Source organism: Rhyacophila brunnea, unplaced genomic scaffold (genome assembly GCF_057557595.1).
Source record: "Rhyacophila brunnea isolate RB1 unplaced genomic scaffold, BYU_Rbru_1.0 scaffold_9, whole genome shotgun sequence".
Lineage (NCBI taxonomy): Eukaryota > Metazoa > Arthropoda > Insecta > Trichoptera > Rhyacophilidae > Rhyacophila > Rhyacophila brunnea.
In genome coordinates, this window is record NW_028233361.1 from 37,185,266 (window position 1) to 37,208,756 (window position 23,491).

Here is a 23,491-nt window from a genome sequence, read left to right on the forward strand (position 1 = left end):
ACGTCCGCAAGGATCAATGAAATGATAAAGTTCTGCAGAAGTACGTGGCAACGCAATGCACAGGACTGAGAGAAGTGGAAGCAGCTTGAAGAGGCCTTCATCCAGCAGTGGATAGATTCAGGCTGATGATTCATGCAGATGATGATGATATTTCACTTTACAAATTATTGAGTTTTTCCAATTATTATAACAAAATAAGAAGACAAAAATACTTCGTTCTTAGGGACAATGGAAATAGTCAAAACGCTGATAGAAAATGAAACACTACATATTTCGAAATCACAGATACATCAATTTTATTTAAATATAGATATTATGATTCAATTACAGTGCCTTATTTTTTAAGTAATTCACACAACTCTCCGAAAACTTTTGTGGCTGGGTTTATTTTCCATATTTTTGAATTTCCATCATTATAAAAATGTTGTACTTCACTAGCGATTTAGTATCAAACACGAATTACGTACGTAGTGAACCGAGAACACGTATGCAATGTTATCAAGTATTTATAGTGTGAAGATTTGAAAGTTGAGTAACATCCTCTACCTGGCATTGACTAGCTTAATAGTATGAATTTAATATCTCCGTTCATTTTTTTGCTTTTTTTAACAGGTGTGTTGTATATTATAGTATTTAGCGTTGATTATTTTATTTTAATTTAACCCAAGTAAAAACAATTTGACTTGCTTATCAGATAATAAATATCCTTTGAATAATAAAACTATTTTATGGTGTAGGTATTCAATTTCTGCATCTACCTAAATAACATAAATTAATTTCCAATTTAAAATCCACCTCTTCTTTAAGCCTCAATTACATTGAGCTTCTTTACGAGCTGTTAATTGGCGAATTTACAATCTGCCTGTAAAGTCGCCCAGTGTAATCATCGAATAAGCTAATAAGCAGGTTGTAAACGTCTGCGCAGTAGAGCGCAGTGCCAACCTCCTGGTAAAAAAACGAACTACGTTCTGTCAAAATAGTCACTGGCTTGTGGCTTCTCAGCGAATGGAAAGTTTTGTGTGTAATCATCAAATCGCAGTAGCTGAATTGCCCGCTTTTAAATTCGCCAATAAGCAGCTCGTAAAGAAGCTCAATGTAATTGGGGCTTTATCGTCTTATAACTAAGGATTGTGAATATGTTATTATAACCAATACTATAAATTTTGCGATGACTATTTTATATCTTTATGTCAACTATTCGATATAAAAAATTCTCTGAAGAACACTTTGAACAATTTGCAAACTGAATGAAAAGTGGCGCATTTGTACTTGCTTTTCCTTCCACCACCGGCCACGTCTCCGCATCCGTTATGCAGGTGTATACCGTGGTGTAACGAACGTTAGGCGCTCTTAAAATTTGTGCCGAAAGTGTCCCAGGAGCAACTTCCCAAGACCTTGGTTGGCGTGCACTAGAGAGTGCGTGATCCCTACTTCGATATATTGTATCACGGTCAATTCTCGATGAGAAAAGACCTTCTCGCTCGGCGTAAAATGCCGCAAACTTTTTAAAAGCTGAGAAATTTCCTCTCGTATATACCAAGTCGCAATGGCCGACCGGTCTAACTGAGGATCGGACCGACTTGAGAAGCTCTTGCCTTTCAACCGACATATGGGGACACTCCCAGAGGATGTGATCGGCGTCCTGCAATTCGCCATATAAGCAAGTCGGAGAGTATTTGTACTAACGTTGAACTCATCGAAAAAATTAAGCCCGATATAGTTAAAATCTTGAGAGAATGACGGTAGACATACAGCTATTGGACCACTTCCGGAGAATATCGTAGAGAGACTGAATGTGACCGACTGGAGATACCAGGAGGGAGTTGTGCAGTCTATCATGAAACACCAGATTAAGGGCCGTATGTATGAGATTACCAAATTCTTTATAAGCTATTTAACCTGTGTTCCACCATAATATAGCGTATAGCACTGTTTGTGACGTAAACAATCTGACGTCACACGTCGTTCAAAATGGCTGCTTCATCTGTCAATTTCAAATGTCATTTTAATAATGCATTCATTACAAAAAAATCTTGCTTGAGGCCCTCGTTCATTTTGTAGACTCTGTAAAACATTTGCGAACTTTAAAAACAGTTCCTAGTCTCATGGAGAGATAAGATGGATTTACATAAGATTACGATAAAATACCTCCGCTAAACGACCGCAAAGATAGGTACCTACTGCTGTATCTGGCATTAAAATATGCAATTGGAAGCATTCTGCATTCTTCAAAATATTATGGTACCTACCTACCTAGTTAATCATTGTAAGATAACTGTAATAAACAAGGCACAACTCTCAAATACACCGATAACATCAATAGTGTCATACGGTGATTGGTATAAATGATAATATTATACAGAGATCATTATATATTATTATCTAAATCCATTTGCATTTCTGTCATTTATTCTTATTCTGTTTTGACATCTCTTAATAGAAGTGATTGAAGTGAAGTTAGTCATAATAATATGTATGTATTGCCACCAAATGGAAATGTTTACTGGCAATACTCTATCCTTTTGTACAGTAGAATTATAAAATAAATGTGATAAAATAACTGATAAATTATTTGAAGTTCATAATACGCAGACAGACATTGAAATTAATGACTTCACTAAACTACACCCGGTCTTTATCGGATGATCACGGAACCTTACGTTTGGATGTAAAACATATTTTTTTTATATCTGGGAATATCTCAGGAGAAGTTACCCGACTGAGGTCGCCAAGTACTCAAATGTGCTTTGACTAAATTTACATGAATTTAAGTTAAGAATACAAATGGTAATGAAGACAAGGCAGATGCAAAATTTAAAATTATAACACCAGTAAGTAACACGAGCTATTACAAAACTGCCGAATAATCTCAGTAATAAGATCTTCACATTGGCAGTATGTATGATTTGTGCAGTTTTTCCATTTTTGTATAAATTTTAGGACATTCCCTGATTATGTAGACAGACATTATGTCAGTCTGTCCAGCTCATGCAGTAACGAGGAATTGATTTAAGGGGGGACATGCTCGTCGAAGGTCAAAATTGAGTTTTTATTGTATTTTCAAACCATGATCCTGGACACTGCTTAAACGTTGTAGATAATCTATTTATATAATTTTGAAGCCTTATTATCCTTTATACTTATTTTAAACATTTGATGACTGCATGAAGTATTTTTGTTACATAAAATAGTATTCTTTTAAACCTCTCGCTCTAATGTTTTAGAATATAGTCATATTTCGGTACAGAACTGTGCAGTGGTGTTAAGATTTTTTACATTTATTAATTTTTAAACGCATTTATAAAACCATTAGTATAATTTATTACGAGATAATTTTTGTAAAATATTCACGATAAAAAATTATTTTGATAATCTCTGTGATCCCAAATTTGACAAGAATTAGGCATTTTATTATTCAAAAAATCGGCAAGATTAACACATTCGAAGATGATTCTAAAGATATTTATTATAAGCTATGTTTTTGACCATTCAAGTGTGATAAAAATCTTATGAATAATGATTGCTTTATAAGAATTATTGACCTAAGAATAAGGTAGTGTTTTTTTGAAATACGCCATTTCTTTTGTCATTCCCTAGTGGTTAAGCTACAACATACGGCCGTAGCCATAAAATGACAAACTATAATTAAAGTAGGGAGTAAAATTATGTTAACGCGCGTGTTTGAACATGTACCTAACCGAATTTTTTTTTATTTTTTTTTAAACGGTACATGTTCAAACACGCGCGTCAATATCATTTTACTCCCTACTTCAATTATAGTTTGTCAATTTATGGCTACGGCCGTATGTTGTAGCTTAACCACTAGGGAATGACAAAAGAAATGGCGTATTTCAAAAAAACACTACCTTATTCTTAGGTCAATAATTATTATAAAGCAATCATTATTCGTAGGATGTTTATCACACTTGAATGGTCAAAGACATAGTTTATAATAAATATCTTTAGAATCATCTTGAAATGTGTTAATCTTGCCGATTTTTTGAATAATAAAATGCCCAATTCTTGTCAAATTTGGGATCACAGAGATTATCAATATAATTTTTTATCGTGAATATTTTACAAAAATTATCTCGTAATAAATTATGCTAATGGTTTTATAAATGCGTTTAAAAATTAATAAATGTAAAAAATCTTAACACCACTGCACAGTTATGTACCGAAATATGACTATATTCTAAAACATTAGAGCGAGAGGTTTAAAAGAATACTATTTTATGTAACAAAAATACTTCATGCAGTCATCAAATGTTTAAAATAACTATAAAAGATAATAAGGCTTCAAAATTATATAAATAGATCATCTACAACGTTTAAGGAGTGTCCAGGATCATGGTTTGAATATACAATAAAAACTCAATTTTGACCTTCGACGAGCATGTCCCCCCTTAATATTCGTCCACAGTATCAAAATCAATCTTCGAAAACACGCTCTATAGAATATTCCTTGATACTTTAATATACGACCGGTGTGATATAACTTAGTACTATGAGATAACGTCAACAGTCATTTTTTCATAATAGAACAAAAAGTACGTTTAATGGTACTAAATTAATTCGTATTCATGAATAGAAATATATAAGTCGATAGCAATAAAATAAATACAAGTAATGATAAAATTAAGTACCTACACAATATCTTTTACATAGTAATATATTTAAAGAAACAAAAAACATTTAATTCCTCTCGATTTTTCATTTAAAAGACGTTACATTGTTGTTAACGAAAAACAGATTTGAGTGACTCGATGTCTTCATACAGATAGGTTATTATTTTTAATAACACTTTTAAACATAAAATTCAGAAATTGTGTCAACGAGTAGCCATTAAAATTATAAGTATTTTTGCAAATCTATTTGTAATTGAAATGCCAGTCTATTCTTTATTTTACTGTATACCATTTCTACGGTTACATAAAACCATACCTAAACCATTAAAAGGATTTAAATAATCTTATAATAATAACCGATCTTTTTATGGCGAAGATTTGGAAAGATGTAGTATCTATGGCCTATGCATTACTATAATGTTACCTTAGCGTCGCAGTAGAATTGGTTTCCCGAATAGACCAAATGTTCAGGAGACGAAAAACAAATTTCATAATCCTATATTTAAATACATGGAGATATTTCAATTATTATTTTTACAGCATATGAATGATGTATTCATTACCATTATAAAGTAATTTAAAGAAAGGGATGGTTCTAGTCCAATTAGATACGATAAAACATTCTGCATTAAAAGGTCGATTTCTACAAAAATGGATATTCGGGAAACCAATCCTATAGCGACGTTAGGTTAAACAGGCCAATAAACTGAAAATATTTCAGTTAATATGCACTTCGTCATCTTCATATTTTGGCTATTCCTAGAATCAGCAATATAATATCTAATTAAAAAGTTATTATTATCAAAATTGATATCATTACCCAGTAAATACATTTTTTTCGACCATGTCCGATCCTAATAGGATCATATGGGCCTCCGCAGAGTAGAGGTTTGTATTAACAGATTTTGTTTTTTACGAGAAATGGATGTCAGCCACTTGCTCAACCTATTAAGTACATACCCTGACTCTTACACAAATTGAAAAACAATATGTGTACTTGCCAGACTCAGGATTCGAACCTGAGACCCACGGCGTGATAGTCCAACGCTTAAGCCGTGCGGCCACCGTGGGTGTCGATACATATTATACATATTATGTATATATCAGTCATTCGTGGGTAAATATATATAAACAGAAGATTTCATTTTCCTGTCATAAATTAAAAATGCTCATTGCATATTGTGCGTCGCATTCCATTACGAACAAAAGAGAGAAATACTGAATTATGAGAAAGATAATATATGAAAATAAGGCGTAAAATCACGATAGTATTATGATTTTTAGGTTTTAAGAACGTATAAAAATACTCTTAAGATTATAATTAAGTTTTTATGCCTTTTTGATCATTTTATAGGTAAATAAACATCAAATAATGATGAGGAAACCTTATTTGACATAGTCATTTTGCTAAAATAGGCATTTCCCTTTTAACTATTCTTGTAATATTGTCAATCTTTTATGGTAACCCAAGGTGACTTCACCAGGAAACGAACCCGAAAATGAACGCCAAAACAACGAATATTTTCATCATGAAAGAATTAAAGGTTAAGAACCATATATTAAACCTTTATGTACTATTTGTTCATCTTCATGCTATCGTGCTAGTCTTAATATATATTTTGGATGGTCAATATATCAAACACGATCTAAAAAATATTTGGAAACCTATAAATAATCGACACCTCCGATCATTTTAATTTCAAAGGTCAAATAATTAGGCCACTATTGTTGTTTATGTATTAATATCATTTCGGGAATCTGCAAATCGTGATTTTGGCAATACTCACAATTGCTAAACGGCGAAATATAAAATAATTAATATATTATAGTTCGTGGTGTTTTATCAACAGCAAAAAATACGTTAACCAATATTTGAACTTTAACGCGTACTAACTCGTATCTTCAAATGTGATTTAGTAGTTAAAATACAATTTAACTACACACCTAAACGTAAATCTTACTGTTTTTAATTAATAGCCAAAACCATCCGTAGAAAATGCTCAATAACAGTTTTTATCAATACTTTAGCATTGATATTTTAAATGTAAGTAATTATCTATGTATGTTTAAACTTTGATATACAATCCTTGGCATTCTCAAAAATATAAATAAGTAATATTTTAGTTTTATTGCCTACTGTAAAAAAAACAATTACTTACCTACGTCCTACACAATCAGTGGCGTACCCAGGATTTAATATTAGGGGGGGGCCAAGGAGGAGAATGTAAATTAGTCCTATAGGCTCTTTTTCTTCTTCACAGCCTAATTTCTCGTTTATCGGTCTTTTGTCTATTGCACTCGGTGTACCCCTACACTATGGTCTCTACATTCTGGAACGGGCCCTTAGGCCAGGATATTTGGCGGGCCCCCGACCTACCGCTAAGATTAAAGGCAGTGTGAAACACTACATTAACGTTTTTTAAATTGTGTTTTAGTTAAAATTAAGGGTACTTACACGGTGAATTATTGGCGATTTTTAATAAATCTACTTTAATAATAGAGCTGTCGAGTATCGACACATAATAATTAAAAAAATATATTGCACAATTATATAATTGAAAATGTTCATGGCCATTAAGTATAATAGCGCCGCAGGCGACTTTTTTACTATTACAGCTAATTTATGATGTGTGTTTATCTCACTTATCTGGTCAACCCGACACGCCGGGCCCCCGGGCCAGAGCCCTGTCAGCCCTCCCCAGCCATGACCTACACCACTCCGGAATTCGGCTGGACACCGAGAAGTTTTTGACAGTTCCATTAGGGATTGGGTTTCAAAAAAATCCTGACATGTTTCGAAATTTTTGTGTTAGAAATTAAAATCTAAGAAATTTTTCTAAAAAGGGTGCTGGATCATTTTTTTGTCGTGTTTTTATTTGTCTAAGCCCAAAAGTATAGTTTATTTGCTTTCAATTTCAATCTTTAAAATCATTCTGATAATTTTCATGTTTGGGGGGTGCCAGTGTGCCACTGTACACAATTATTTTAATGCGTTTAAAAATCTACAATCATTTAAAATTTATTTCTCTTTCTTTATAAATTGTTATTGGTTGAGTAATCTAAGATTATAATGAGTTAAAATACGTTGGCAACGGAGAAGTAGAGTGAATTGCTGTTTGCAATACTAAATCCTAGAAGTATTATAAAGAAAAATATAGATTGGTCTTTATAAAACTGTTGTTCGCACGATGATATTGGATAGAAGTGAGATGTGGACACTTAACTAAGTAATAAGATCTGGACTAATTAACATATTTATATGAAAGATTCTGTAAGTTGATATACTGACCGTGAGTTAAAATGGTGTGTGGAGAATCACGTTCATCATTATAACGTCATTGTTCTGGCAGAAGACACTAATTCGAAAAGATGACATATTGAGTGTTCCTTATTTCAAACTTTACCGTCTGGAAGCCTTCTTAATAAATAAACAGTCTTTATTTTAAAGTCATCCTTTTTACAATTACTCAATAAACTCACATGATAGACCATTTCAAACATTTTAACAACTTCAAAGGCAAATTACTCAAAACTAGTATTCTCCAGTTAGTGTGTTCTACCAGAACAGAGACAAAATTCAGTTGTAGCTACCTCGGAAGAAGAATAAAGAAGTAGACTGAATGCCTAGCAGCTGGTTATTTTTTTTTAATTTCTTAACTTATGGGTGAACATTAATAATACAAACTGCTTAACGGCTCACATGCTCAGCGTAGGTAAAAATGGAGCTTTTATGGAATTTTCAGAGCATGACCCTGGACATTCCTTAAACGTTGTAGACAATCTATTTATATAATTTTGACGCCTTATTATCCTTTATATTTATTTTGAACATTTGATGACTGCATAAAGTATTTTTATTACATAAAATAGTATTCTTTTAAACCTCTCGCTCTAATGTTTTAGAATATAGTCATATATCAGTACGTCCATGTGAAGTGGTGTTAAGATTTTTTAGATTTATTAATTTTTAAACGCATTTATAAAACCATCAGTATAAATTATATCGACATTATTATAGTGAAATATTTACGATAAAAAATTATATTGATAATCTCTGTGATCCCAAATTTTACAAGAATTAGGCATTTTATTATTAAAAAATGGGTACGATTAACACATTTGAAGATAATTCTAAAGATACTGATTATAAGCAATGTCTTTCCATTCAAATGTGATAAACATTCTATGAATAATGTTTGCTTTATAATAATTATTGACCTAAGAATAAGGTAGTATTTTTTTGAAATGCGCCATTTCTAGTGGCATTTCCCAGTGGCTAAACTAGAACATACGGCCGTAGCCATAAACTGACAAACGATAAATGAAGTAGGGAGTAAGATCATGTTAACGCGCGTATTTGAACATGTAACATGAACCTAACCGAAAAAAATATATTTTTTTAAAAACGGTAATGTATGTAATAAAAATACTTGCAGTCATCACATATTTGAAATAAATATAAAGGATAATAAGGTTTCAAAATTATATAAATAGATTATGTACAACGTTTAAGGAATGTCCAGGGTTATGCTTTGAAAATACCATAAACGCTCCATTTTGACCTACGTTGAGCATGTGGGCCCTTAAGAATGTCAAGGAAAAATGAATGCTACTGGGTTATTTAACATTCGAATGCATTTCTGTCCTTAAGTATTTGGGAACCAAAAAGGATTGGGAGGAAACTCGAGATGAACGTGGAACTTGCCAGCAGACTGAATAGAAGGGATGCAGCTGGGTACTGAAGAATCCATTTAGGTTCAAGTCACTGTCCAAGAAAACAAAATTCTAGGTATACAGCGTCATCGTGAAACCGATAGTTCTGTATGGTTATCCAAATATTCGTAATTAAAATTCTCTGAAGAATATTTCAACCAGTTAAAGAAAATTAATGATGGCGCATATGTGCTTCAACTATGCTATATAATATAACTTCAACCAATTTAATCGGTTAAGTGCCCAAAGCGTCTTTGGACGCCCTAATTACACCAATTCTTATGTTAATTACTATCAATTAAGTAATTGCGGCATAGAAAGGATTAAACACAACATAGTTAACATCTTAGGCCTACAATACTTAACAATATAGTTACCTATCGTAGGCGGAAGGGAAGCCAAGATGACTATGTAACATCAATAAAGACGCAAGAGAAATTAGTTCAGTGTGACTGATTGGAAAGAGAAAACTCAGGATGGAGATACCTGGAACTCGGGTTATCTCTCGGCCATAAAAGTAAATTGTCTTCAGTGCCAACTTAAGTAAATACATTACTCCAGTGCATAAATGCAGTGAGAGCTAATGGACATAACCTGTCTTCTTTAACAAGTATATTAAGATATGAGGCGGCTAACATCTACAATAGACTGTGGAATCAAATGTATAAAAGTACCAATTATTTTACAATGTATATAAATATACACAATACGTCAGAGAAATATAATATGACCACTAGAAAAACATTTTTGAAATAAAAATATGTCACCCAGCAGGATTTGAACCTGCGCCCCCCGATATTTGCTCCCATGTGCTCTTTCAAATATTATCGCACATACAAATATTATTATAAAGAAAATAAAGTAATTGGAATGTAAATTGATTTCTTTCTTTTTCTTTTGACCATGTCCGAACCTAATAGGATCATATTATGGGCCTCCAAAGAGTGGAGGTTTGTATTAATACTTTGAACGCTGAAGACGCACCTGGGGCCTTATATTAGAACTTGCGAGTTGTAGTCGCCCGGTCGACATGACGTCATATGACATCATTGTGACGTACTACCGGAGTGATAATAGCATTCGAGAAAATAACGCTACTAAAATAGTGGCGTTATCCATTGTCCCCATACACAAATAGGTGTTTCAGCATAATAATATCTATGGTGAGCAGTGTGTGTTGGGCGGCATGCCTCGAGCGTGTATTGGCTTACGTCACAATTACGTCATGTCGTCGGGTGATTTCATATCACCAGTTAGAACATAGGGCTGCTGGTGCGTAATGACCAGGCGGCCGATCGATGTAATTAACGTGCATTTTAAAGGTGGTAATTAAATAATCATTATCTAGTCAGCAGCAGATTTTATTTTTACGAGAAATGGATGTCAGCCACTTGCTCAACCTATTAGGTCCATACTCTGACCCATACACAAATTGAAAAACAATATTATGTGTACTTGCCAGACCCAAGATTCGAACCTGGGACCCTCGACACTATATTGATATTTGATATTTATTGATATTGATAAATTAATATTTAATATAAAATACCTACCTTCCAGCGTATATACATTTTCGATATTCACAATGTTGGGCTATCGCGTTTATAAATCCCCGAATTTGCATCAGGGTGAGGGGGAAGGCTATTAAAGATTTTCCCTTTTCCACCCTCTATCCCTACCTGCGAATTATGGGCGCATATTTTTTCCTTTGCGGCATTAATATTTCTTTGTTTACTTTGTGCAGCGCGCGATGCGGTCGACTCAGGAAGCTTTCAGCGCAAATTTAGATTTGTAGTGCTTTTACCAAATCACTCAGAGATTTAAAAGCTCGCCTATCAAGTGCACAAGATATTCTATTATAACACACCATTACTTTATTTTATCTCTTTGGTATGACATTTATGTAAATAAAATAAGAATGAAGAGCCTTTAATAATATTCTACAGACTACTTATTCGACGTAGTAAAGAATATTGTCTTAACCTCGTTGTCTCTTATCATCATGAGAATCTTCTTCAAAGTACGCCTCTGCATTCTATTATATTATATGGTAAAATCGTATATCTCAATGCGGAAAATATGCAATCTTCCTGTACTTGGTAATAGCAAAATACAGAACTATTCTAACTCACATTTGAAATATTTTACAGATGTGTTTTTTGAATCATCATATTTAAGTTATTTATTATTTATATAGACACACTTATGCATCATTATGGTCATGAATAGTCCTACTAAAATAATTGATGTATATACATAAGTTCTATACAAGTATAGAACAAATAATTGAAGTAACGATTTTTTCTATTGTTTATAATATTTATATTTTCGCAGATGTATTTTCTGTTTAATTTAATGGTATAGCTTAATTCGCAAAAGCTCGCGTGCTCAATAGACCTATAATCATCGTACTCCATTTGGCTCAACATGCTATAAAGATGTTTCCAATGAGCATGTTCAGAATTAAGTTTATGCAATAAAAAAGGTAACATTCTTTAATCTCGTGGTAATTAAATAATTACAAGATAAAAAGAACTTTTTATATATAACGTTTTTAAATTTTCTGTTGAATCATATAAACTTGACTTGACTAGCTTAAACGATCAAAAAAATTTGTGCTTGATAGAAATACTGAATAATGAAATGTCATTTTTAATTGATTTCCATAGTAACGCACGTATATATTATTTAATAATTTAGTTGCTAGGACCCCTTAGCAACCAATAATGGTATCAAAATAACTTTTCATACAAAACAGAATTAACTAAAAATGAATTCAATTCTACTTAAAGATGGCTAAAAGTATTAAAAAATGCATTGGCATCGTGTTATGATATATTCTAAAAGTTTCAAATGTCTAGTTAGTCAGGAAGTTAGTTAAAAATCGATTGCAAGATTTGTACCGGACAAATAATAATACGACCTAAAAAAACCTTGTTATAAAATATTAGAGATCCTGCATGAATCTGCGCCCATCGCCACAGTTCTGTTTGTTCATTCGATACCCTCTCTAGTAAATAATTATGTGGCTAGCATTGCAGAAAAGCATTTATCTACACAGACTTATTGATTTCAAGTTATTAGGATGGGTAAATTAGGGTCGTTATCTTCTATGGCTAAAGTTGCCATTCTGAAACTAACAGGGTAACGTACTTCAGAAACGAAGTAACCGGCAAACAGTTATCAATTTCGAATTCACTTCGATACATAGTTTGAAACACGTTAATTTTGTAGATAGATATTTAGTGAAGGTAATATTATAATAGCGCTTGTACGCGTGCATTGATTTACTGGTAGCAATAGTGCGTATTTTAAACTATCGTGGCAATGATTGTTTTCTTTCACGTGAAAGTGTTGACTGCCTCTCCAATTAACTCTTTAAGAGTGAGCGAGACGCGATGTTGTCATTATAAGGTACTAGTGAAAATCGGTCAACTTGAAAATTCGTTAGTAGTTCGTTTTTTGCCGGCATGTTTGCGACTATCGTTCTAATGCGCAGGCGCAGATCGAAAGAATACCTACTGTCGCATGAAAATTCAGAAGCTTCCAAACTTTTTTGATTCATGCATGCAATCTTGCCAACTGCAGGATAATACATGACGTTTACCCATACGTTTTCTTGTTATGGCCGCGATAATACTTACTGTCAACAGTAAATCCTTGGCGGCTCTCGTGGTGCAGTGGATAAGGCGCTGGCCTTCCACCCGAGAGTTCTGGGTTCGATTCCCGGTCATGACAAAAACATTTATGTGTTTTTATCAAAGCCTGGGTGTTTGTGATTGTTCAAAATTACTAACAAACCACCTTGTACGAAAAAGCAAGGACATGGTTATTAATAATTCAAAAAAAAAAAAAAAAAAAACAGTAAATCCTTGCACGTGTAAACGTGGCATAGTATTATGTACATAATAATTACAGGGTGTATAAAAATGAAATTGTAAATTCAAAATTATTTATATAATGTAGTTATCGGTAAGTTTTGTCATATTATCACTACATATTATGTAATAGAGAAGACAGTTAAATTGGTTTTACTACATCTAATAATATATACATTCAGCTTCTAGTTTTAAGGCCATGCATTAGTTGAGGCACGGTCTAAAAAGATCGTTGCTAGGCGATGCGCGGATTGCGGGTCGCGGGTGCAAATGACGCCTGTCAAACGAAATATTATTTGTCATATAAATCCAACATACGTCCATTTTATGTTCTGTTTAATGTTCTATTAGTAACAATAATAATATATTCATTGACATGTTTTCTTTTTAAAGTAAATGGGTAACGTTTTTAGTCATCTTTACACGATTTTAGAATTAATTGACCCGTCGCCATCACGCAGCAAAGTGACGTGTTTCTGACTCGATATTCTCTCACTGAATGGCAGCGAGTCCGAAATTTCGTCGCGCCTACAGTTGAAAATTATTTGGCGTTTCACTGATGCGTCACCTTAAGCGATTGTAAAACGTTTTAATAATGAATCTTTAATTAATACAAAAATATTTAAAATACGAGATATTATGAAACACACAATAATGATTAATAAACACGAAATTGAATCAAAAAAAAAATTCAGTTAAAACAGAAATAATAGATATATTTAAAAAAAAAAAAAAAAATACAGTGTATGTACGAGTATCATCTTCTGTCTACATGATTAATGTGAATTCTGTAGACGTTTTCTCGTAGCCGAATTATCTGTATCCACTAAAATCTGAAGTATAAATTTGAAATTCGAAGTATGCTCTGTAATTAGTTAAAGAGAAAAATTATTATTTCTAGAATTCATTGTAGAAAATGCTTGTTCACAAATTATGTGCTACCAAATTCGACTATTATCTTCAATGGTAAACTGATTACACATTTTTCTTTTGTAAGCATCGATAATGACAATAAAATGATTATGACAATAACATGAATTTCCCGACTCGTTTTCTTCTGGGTATGCTATCCATGCAATCCCTGTCTACCCGAAGAGTGATTGTTCTTTTAAAGCATTTCTTTTTACTTCTTCGTGGGTTCATTTACAATCCGTATATACTGGCAAATATTAATTTTCATGTTCCCACCAATATCACTCGTAGCTCCACGGTCTTCAAGATACCTCGTCGCAGGACAGATGTTATGTCTCATGATGATGTGTATCGTGCAATTAGCTTATTTGATGGCACCATAAGGTTGATTTGTTTTTTATTAACTATATAATGTTTGTGCACGTATTAAATAGGTTAAATTTATAATTGTATATAATATTATCATATTTCTTTAATATTTACACATGCTGTCTTTTCCACTTTCTTGTTATAGTAGTTGTTATTTGTAATTAAGATATTTTTATATATTTGTATTTATTATGTATTATGGCGCATTGGCCAATAGCTGTAATGCCGTAATACTCTTTTTTATAAATAAATAAATAAATCAAATTGTTCATTACATTTTATTTAAAATTTTCCATCTGTAATTAGTAGTTTGAAACGTTATTAAAAAGGTTGAAAATTCGTATTTCACATTGAGTTCTTTTTACCCAAAAACTTTGTTAAAACTTATTTAAAATTATTTAACAACACACGGGCCGCAAGCTATAAATGGTATGGTAAACCAATAATAATTGTGGGGTGAGAATGCACGTTAGGGCCCCTTGCAGCTCACGAGCTACCGATTACTGACTACTGTTATAATATACTTAGTATCTGATATTGCTTAATTGTTCTAATCAAGTAAACCGGTGTTAAACCTAACCTTTCTTCTTTTTTCTTTCCAGGCCAACTGGTTCAAGGCTGCGCAGTATTGTCGCTTCCACGGGATGCATCTGGCATCCATATCTTCGCAGGAAGAAAATGACAAACTGGAGAAGTACGTGAGAGACTCAGGTAATTCAAGAATCACTTTCCTTCATTAATACTAAACAAATATTTGCGAATGTTTTATTATGCAATCCTTCAATGATTAAGTAACTAGCAGTGGCTAATTTACATGTTACAATTTACAAATCATTTAAATGTGAGTACACAATATCTTAATTATTGACATATTAATAGTAAAACTAATACTACCATTATTTGTTATACATTGATAAAAATAATATGTAAAATAAACTAAACATATTCCGTTTAGTCGGAATTTTTCAAGTTAATTCGATATGATATAACAAATTGTCGCACGTTTCTATATACCTGTACGTAGTGACCTATATTATAACAACAACACGGCACACACTCTCTAATCGTTTACCTCCATATTTATTTTGCATCTCTTACTAGTGTGTCGGTCTTAGTTGTCGCATTAAATGCGATTTAATAAAAGATTGTAACAGATTATTCAATAAATTACCCTTTTCTACGTAAATACCTCCAATGTGTTATTGTGGGCGGGCCCCCCTACCTATCGCTTAGGATAAAGGCACTGTGACGCTCTACAGTAGCGTTTTCTAAATGGTTTACGCGGTAAAATTAATGTGTATACCTATTTAATGTTTTTTGTATATTTTAATACATCCATTTAAATTATGGAGTTATCGATACACAATACAAAATTTGTATCGTACAACCACATAATTTTAAATAACAACATTATTGACGAAAAATAGCGACTTTTTTACTATTAGAGAGAATTTGTGACATGTGTTTGTTTATATCACTTATCCCGTCGACTCACTACGCCGGGCCCTTCCTGAGCCCATGCCCCCAGGCTAGAGCCCTGTTAGCCCTCCCCCCATTGTGGGGGCCATGCTCCAATGTAACAACTTTAATTTTATTACCAAATATATACATTACAACATCAATTACTGTTCTTATTTAGATAAATGAATCTAATCAGAGAAACACTAAAAAAATCGGAAGTCTATCTTCATTTTTGTGATTATAAGGTAGTTTTTTTACTCTCCTGTAAAATTTCAAATTTGTCACATCGGAGATTTTAACTTTTAACAGATCAACGACGATTTGAAGTCTTCAAGACGCATCTGAAACTTAGACATACGCAGGGCTCGAAATGGAACGGAACGCACCGGAGCGCCGTTCCGGCTCGTGAAATTCGTAAAATTATCGCTCGGTCTTGTGGAAAAAATATGTTGACCATCTGAGCTATATAGGCCATAGAATAGAAAATCGGACACTTATTTTTATAAAATACACATACGATTTGATGACTATGTAAATATCTTAAGAAAATTTGTCGAGCGCTCCGGTTCGTAAACTATTCCATTTCGAGCGCTGGACATACGTTTGTCGTGGGTGCTTACCACCTCGACTGCCACGCCTTGATGTAGACTAACATGCTTGCACTGTAAGATAATAATAATAACATGTCCTCGGATCTTGGTTGGGAAAGAGGCAAAACAGTATCAAACTGGATGGCAGCATTCTTCACAACGTCAAATACTGCAGAATGTGTTCAGAAGGCTAAGTCGGCTAGAGAAAGTGATTAAAACAGTAGTGAAATTTCTTTATTATTTACATAGTATGCAGTCAATCACCGCCATCTTTAGATTAATAAGGTCTGAGCATAACTTTTTGCACAAGCAACGAGTGGTCCACTTTTCAGCTGTCAAAATCAGATCCCAGATTGCTTGATATATTGATTCGCCCTTTCTCGTTTCAAATTGAATTATAAAAAATTCTCACATCAAATATATTAACTATCAGTGTTATTTATAAATAATATACATTCCTGTTATTCATCAGTTGTCAAAGTCAGACTAGTCCTTCACACAAAAACCGATGGTAATATCGATTTCCAAAAAATATGTGGAAGGTGTATTAATGCTAGTGTAATTACGAGTATCATGTAACTCATCTATCCAAATCAAACCATTCTCTGTGTGAATACGACAGACGCGTCAGTATGAGCACTCTATAAAATAATGACAGGCAACCACTGGTCATCCATAGACAACAACGGAAGGGGCGGAAAAAGTAGGACCAGTCGTTGTGAATGTATCGGCTTTCTACTTGAGTCGGCAATGAGTCACTACATTAGGTTAATATGATTGTTGTCTGTTTTTCAGGGTATGGAAACGAACATTTCTGGACGTCAGGCACCGACCAGGCCGAGGAGGGCAGCTTCTTCTGGATGTCTTCTGGCAGGCCTATCACCTTCACAAACTGGAACGCCGGCGAGCCCAACAACTTCCGATACGAGAACGGCGAAGAGGAGAATTGCATGGAACTGTGGAACCGAGACGGCAAGGGTCTCAAGTGGAACGACTCGCCCTGCTCCTTCGAGACATATTTCGTGTGTGAAGTGAGGAACGATTAGATTCGACCTATCGACTTTAATAATTAATACTGACAATATTAATAACAATCAATCGTGAAATACGTGTGGCTTGCTAATTGGTTCTTGTGTGGGTACTTTAAAAAATGTTGTGTGCAAGATAAAATTACGAAAGGAATACATCTAAAACTACAGTTCATCGTAGATATTAACCAGTAGCGAAGGCTGGAGGTAGGCTGTTAACATCCGCCATAAATAGTGCACGTTAAACTTTGTTAGTCATACGTATTTGTTTTTATTGAACTAAGACTACAATTTACAGATGGTGTTGGTTATTTTTTTTTAAATCAATTAAACCCTGCCTAAACCAAACCATAATAGTTTTGGTATATTTTGGATAATTACACATAATATAGTTGGTTCAATTTTTAAATTCATTAAGCCTTGCCTAAACCAAATTATAAAATACAAAAAAAAATTTCTTTTATAAAATATTCGAAGTTATGTATGATTTAATTGCACAATTTTAGATATTTATAGATAGACAAATAATATTTTTTGACTATTATGGCTTGGTTTTCGCAGGGTTTAATTTAATTTAAAAACTAACCATCACCATCTGTAAATTATTGTAATCTTAATTCAATGAAAACAAATACGTATGTCTGGCAAAGTTTAATGTGCAACTATTTATGGTGGATCTTAACAGCCTACCTCCACCCTTCGCCACTGTGATATTATATAAATATAACTCCTGTTTTAACTTATTGTAAGTATGGTTTATTAGTTTGAGTTAATCGAGTCTAAATATTAAATCTACATAATGTATTCGATGCTCAAATAAATGTACAGTAGATGTCAGACCTAATGATAATTAATTGAAGGCACTACAATAAGTTATAACAGGGTGACAGTTCGTCTACAAAAAGGCAACTCAAGTTACTTATATAATAATATTTATCCACTATTAAATCATTTAAATACTTTGTTATATTGTTGCATGTTTGTTAAATGGTATTTAAGAAACTCTAAACAAACAAAAGATTGACTTTCGTATACTTTCAAAATTTCTATCATTGAATTATCTCGTAACTCAACTGTAATATATTTTTATAACAACTTTTTTACGAGAATGGCTGTAAGTACATTATGTTAACGGCCAGTAAATAATATATTGATTGCAGAGAGTTAGCAGGCCAGCAAATTCTATGTTTATTCATATTATCTACAATATTAAAATCATTGAACGCATGCATGTTCTTCTTGGTCATACACTCATGGATGAATTTCATCATCCTTTGAGCGACCAAGACTTTCCATCCTTTTCGATATTCCGCTTCTTTCAGGGCAGAATGAATGATGCCCCCATGTCAGCTCTTTCACTTGGTCACTCTAGCGCGCAGACGCTTTTCCTTTGCTTCGCCTTCCCTGGATGCCACTCAAAACCACCAGTCTCTCCAGGTTGTCCGGTCCGCGCCTGACAATATGTCCAAAAAACTGCAGAATTCGTCTCAGACATATTGTCGAGAGCTATTCCTTTATTTGCAGTCTCTGGATAATCGAATGTTTCGTCCTGTGTTCCGTCGAAGAAATACGAATCATTCAGCGCCAACACAACATCTCAAAGGCATCAATTTCCTTCCCTGCCCTTGCCTTTAGGGTCCACGGCTCGACTCCGTATAAAAATATCGAGAACACTAATGTTTGCACAAGCATGTGGCAATCGAAATTCCCCGATCCTTCCATATAGTGGTAAGCATGCATGTAAGAAAATATAATATAATACAGGTGTACCAACACTAAAAACATTTACAATCTAAATGCAATACTGTTTTCTATCTAAAATGTGTGTACAGTATGTTATATTGTAATTATGACAACCGGAAGAGAGCTTTTAGTAAAAGTACGAGTATTTCACGATGTAAACGCCAAAAGTACCAATATAAATAAAGTAGAATAGGTTTTATTTTTAACTTCCCTCCGTGGAAAAATAAATACTTGATTCTTTTCTTGTGCTATTTTTATAATGTTAGACAACAAATGCTGCCCTTGGTATGTTAATTTTACCATACCGACCCTGTAGTATAATTAAGTAGACGCTATAACGAATTTAAACATAGTCTTTTATATCACTGCCAACAGTTTAAATAAAAAAAAAATGATAGAACATAATGTAATTATTATCATTGTAGAAGATTTCTATTCTTATTCAAAAAATAACAATTTTAATTTAAAATATTACATGTTTATTAATAATGTCGGTTACTTAATAAATTAACTAAATGTTTCTTTTGGTTTTACGTTACAAATTAGAAGTGTAACTAATTGGTTTTAAAAACATACAATATCGTCTGTTTAAGAATGTGACTTTATAACTTTTAGAAAAAGTCTTCAAGAAACATAATTAAGTAAGTACATAATACAATTGTAAATACACATTGTTGAATAAGAAAATTACCTAATTAATTAATAAGTTTCATTTTTAAACTGACATTACGTAGTTTAATTGTGTTTAAAAAAAATATACACAGAGAAAAGACAAAACTGTTTTTGTAGCCGTCCATTTTTTTTATTTCTGAATAAAACTTCCATAAATATTCGAACGACTGTCAGATAACAACTGTTTTTTTACCTTATCATTTGGTTTTTATGATATTTTTTTAACGTAAAGAAAAACTTACAATGTTTTATGTTAAACGAAAAAAAAACGGTTTTAAAATAACAAATGGCATTTTCGATTAGACCAATTAGTAAATAACATTATTAGTTATGTAAGTGTTGTACAATATCATTAGTTTTAATGTTGAATGAAAGCAGCATTGAATGTTTTGTTTTATAATTATTATTTTTTGAAAATTGTTTTGTAGTCACAAACTGTCTTCCGCTGCAAAATTTGGGTATTACGTAAAAATGGAGACGCATGAACATTCAATTATTATCAACACCATTAATTAGTTTATATTTGACTTTTCATAGTAGTATTATTATGTTATTATTACACATTTTATTGTATAACATTATTATTTTTATAACATTCGTATTTGAATATTATTTTTTCTCATTAATGAAAATAAGAGCCAGTATTTTCATAAAACTATCATGTATGTATGTATAAATATTCAAACAATATTAATTTTAAAAACATCATCATTCACATTCCTCCAAAAATGCATAGTCATCTATTTTATTTCATGAAACACTGTGCTGCTGATGGGTAAACTGTTAAATATACCAACGATTCATTACACTCGTACATCTCAAACCATCTTAATAGTAATATAAAATAATGCACACATTTACTGCGCAGTAATCCTATTTTAAACAACATTTTTAAATGTAAAAACTGGATGACAGATCTGTAAAACATAAATGAAAATAGTTTTACTGTCATTCGAATTCAAAATTTATTACGCACTAAAAAATTAATTACAGAAATATGAAAGTAATATATTAATTGACTGTTAATACTTTTCAGCAGTAGAATTTTTGTTATCTACCCAATAATAATTTATCTACCAGAAATGCTTAAAAATCTGTTAGTGATATGTGATATAATACAGTTTGATCTATTTTTATTATCATTAGTTTCTTTTTTTTGAATTTTTGAATTTAACGTAAATATACCACAGACAATGTCATTGACCATAGACCACAGATAATTAATTATATATTTTAATTGTATATGGTATCGCGATCTGATTAAAATCATAAAGACGTGATCAATGTCTTCGAATAGAAATATTATGTCATTAGAGTGGGTAATATTGGTAGAAGTCAAGCGTGTATCACCACGTGATGTAAAATATAAAACGTCCGAACAAACTGAAAGCTCGTTAAATCTTGCAAATGCTCCAGATTAATCAGCATGATACTTCTTGCATGTCCATTTAATCAAAATGACTATCGTGTTTTATTTTTTTGGGTCGTGACAATTCTATACGTTATGTTATTTTTATATGTCTTGAGACCTTTTTCTTGTCCTTACCGGCTCATGGCCAATGCAAACAAATTGCAACTACTTCTGCGACATTTTGTGTATGCTTTTAAGATCATTTAAACTCCAAAAAAATTAATCAACAATAAAACTAAATATTACGAAGTTTTTTTTTAATAATCGATAACACTTTACACGGTGACTGAGTTAATAGCAGTTTTCACGTCATGAAATATCTATGTATGCGTAAAAATTGATTCAACCTCCTTTTTTTGGAAGAATTGTACTAGTTAGTAATCCATAAACACATTTTGTAAAAAAAATATATGTTTTTATTTTCATAGCAACTTAGCTTTATAATTGAAATGTTTGACCTGACGTGTACAATACTAAAAACACAAATTAAAATCAATGTATTTTTTTTTTAAATATAAAACAATAAGTACTTACTTCATTTAGAAAATTTTGGATTCAATATTATAATGGTTAAAAAATACAATTTATATCAACTTTATCATTATTTATTACTATAACTTAGTTACATTGTTACATATTATGCACTTGGATCTCTTTAATTTTCAGCTTCTAATTAATCATAGTATGTTTAAACTACGATTCGCATTTTTAAATTTAAACCAAAATGTAATATTAAAATTATTCGATAATAATTGAGATGCTGAGGATCGAAGGAATACAAGTGTGATGATGACTATATTGAGTAAATCGACATCAAATTAAATAAATTGTAAATTCTATATATAACTATTTTCAACATTCTCCATTATAATGATAATGGATTCCAAGATTTTTTTACTGTCTAAAATATTCAAATTAGATACATTTCTATGGTAATGACAACAACATTCTATATACAAGAATATGCAACGAATATATTGCTTACAAATTGTAATACAAATCAATTATACGTTTGAATCCTTTTTCACGAATAAAAATAATAGGTATGTGATGATGTGAGCTTACACTCCTCACATATTTATATATCACTTCTGTTTTTATAACTTATTCATACAAATAAAGTCCATTTATAAACAGGTAGGTATATTGTCGTAAATTTCAATTATTGAAGTAGAAAGCATCTCACTTTATTGAATAATACAAATGTGTCATCATCATCATCATCAGCTTGAATCTATCCACTGCTGGATGAAGGCCTCTTCAAGCTGCTTCCACTTCTGCATTGCGTTGCCACGTACTTCCGCAGAACTTTATCATTCCGTCGATACAGCAGCCTCTAGGTCTACCTTTCGGACGTTTTGTACCTCTTGGATACCACTGGATGAATAAATTTGTCCAACAATTGTCTCTTCTTTGAGCTATGTGTCCAGCCCATCTCCATTTCAGGCTTTTAATGAACTCTATTACAGCGCAATTCGCAAACCCTTATCTGCTTCCATATCCACTTATTCCTTTTTTTGTCCTTTCGCGTTATGCCCAGCATGCACCTCTCCATACCACGTTGTGCTACTCTAAGTTTATGGATCTCTCTTTTACTTAGGGTCTACGTTTCACACGCATATTTGATTACGGGAAGCACACTGGTTGAACACTTCGCGCTTTAGGCACAGTGGAAGGTCACTTTTGAAGACATTATTCAGGCGGCCAAAATCACTCCAGCCTAGCTTTACTCTGCGAACAAATGTGTGTCATTATATAAATCAATAAAGGGAATACTATTTTCATGCATCAGTTTTTGGTTCACCCTCGAATATAAATAACTACTTGTTTGGGTCTAATAGGCGTTCTGCTTAGTCATACAAATTCCCTATTAGAAATTTCCGAGTGCAGCGGTACACGAAATGTCCGATCGCCGACTTATTGATTTACATTATCAGTGAGCGCCAGCACTTAATATACTAGACTAAACTCCACTCCACATCGCTTCGGGGAACCTAAGAGAAAGGATAATTAATTCGACAATAGCAAACTTTGTGACAGCAATTCGATAGATAGAGACTTCCTGAAATTGCACAAAAGTGATTTA

General features: G+C 32.5%; 1 protein-coding gene across 1 annotated transcript in view; it reads left to right on the forward strand.

Annotated features, from left to right (window-relative positions):
* The window catches only part of LOC147063582 (uncharacterized), a 338,578-nt gene extending 320,842 nt beyond the window's left edge, over positions 1 to 17,736 (forward strand). The window contains exons 4-5 of the mRNA XM_085959608.1: positions 15,103 to 15,211; positions 17,347 to 17,736. Of these exons, the coding sequence (XP_085815734.1) occupies positions 15,103 to 15,211; positions 17,347 to 17,597 (360 nt within the window). The 3' untranslated portion in view covers positions 17,598 to 17,736. The remainder of the gene's footprint in view (positions 1 to 15,102; positions 15,212 to 17,346) is intronic.
* The last annotated feature ends 5,755 nt before the right edge of the window (positions 17,737 to 23,491 follow it).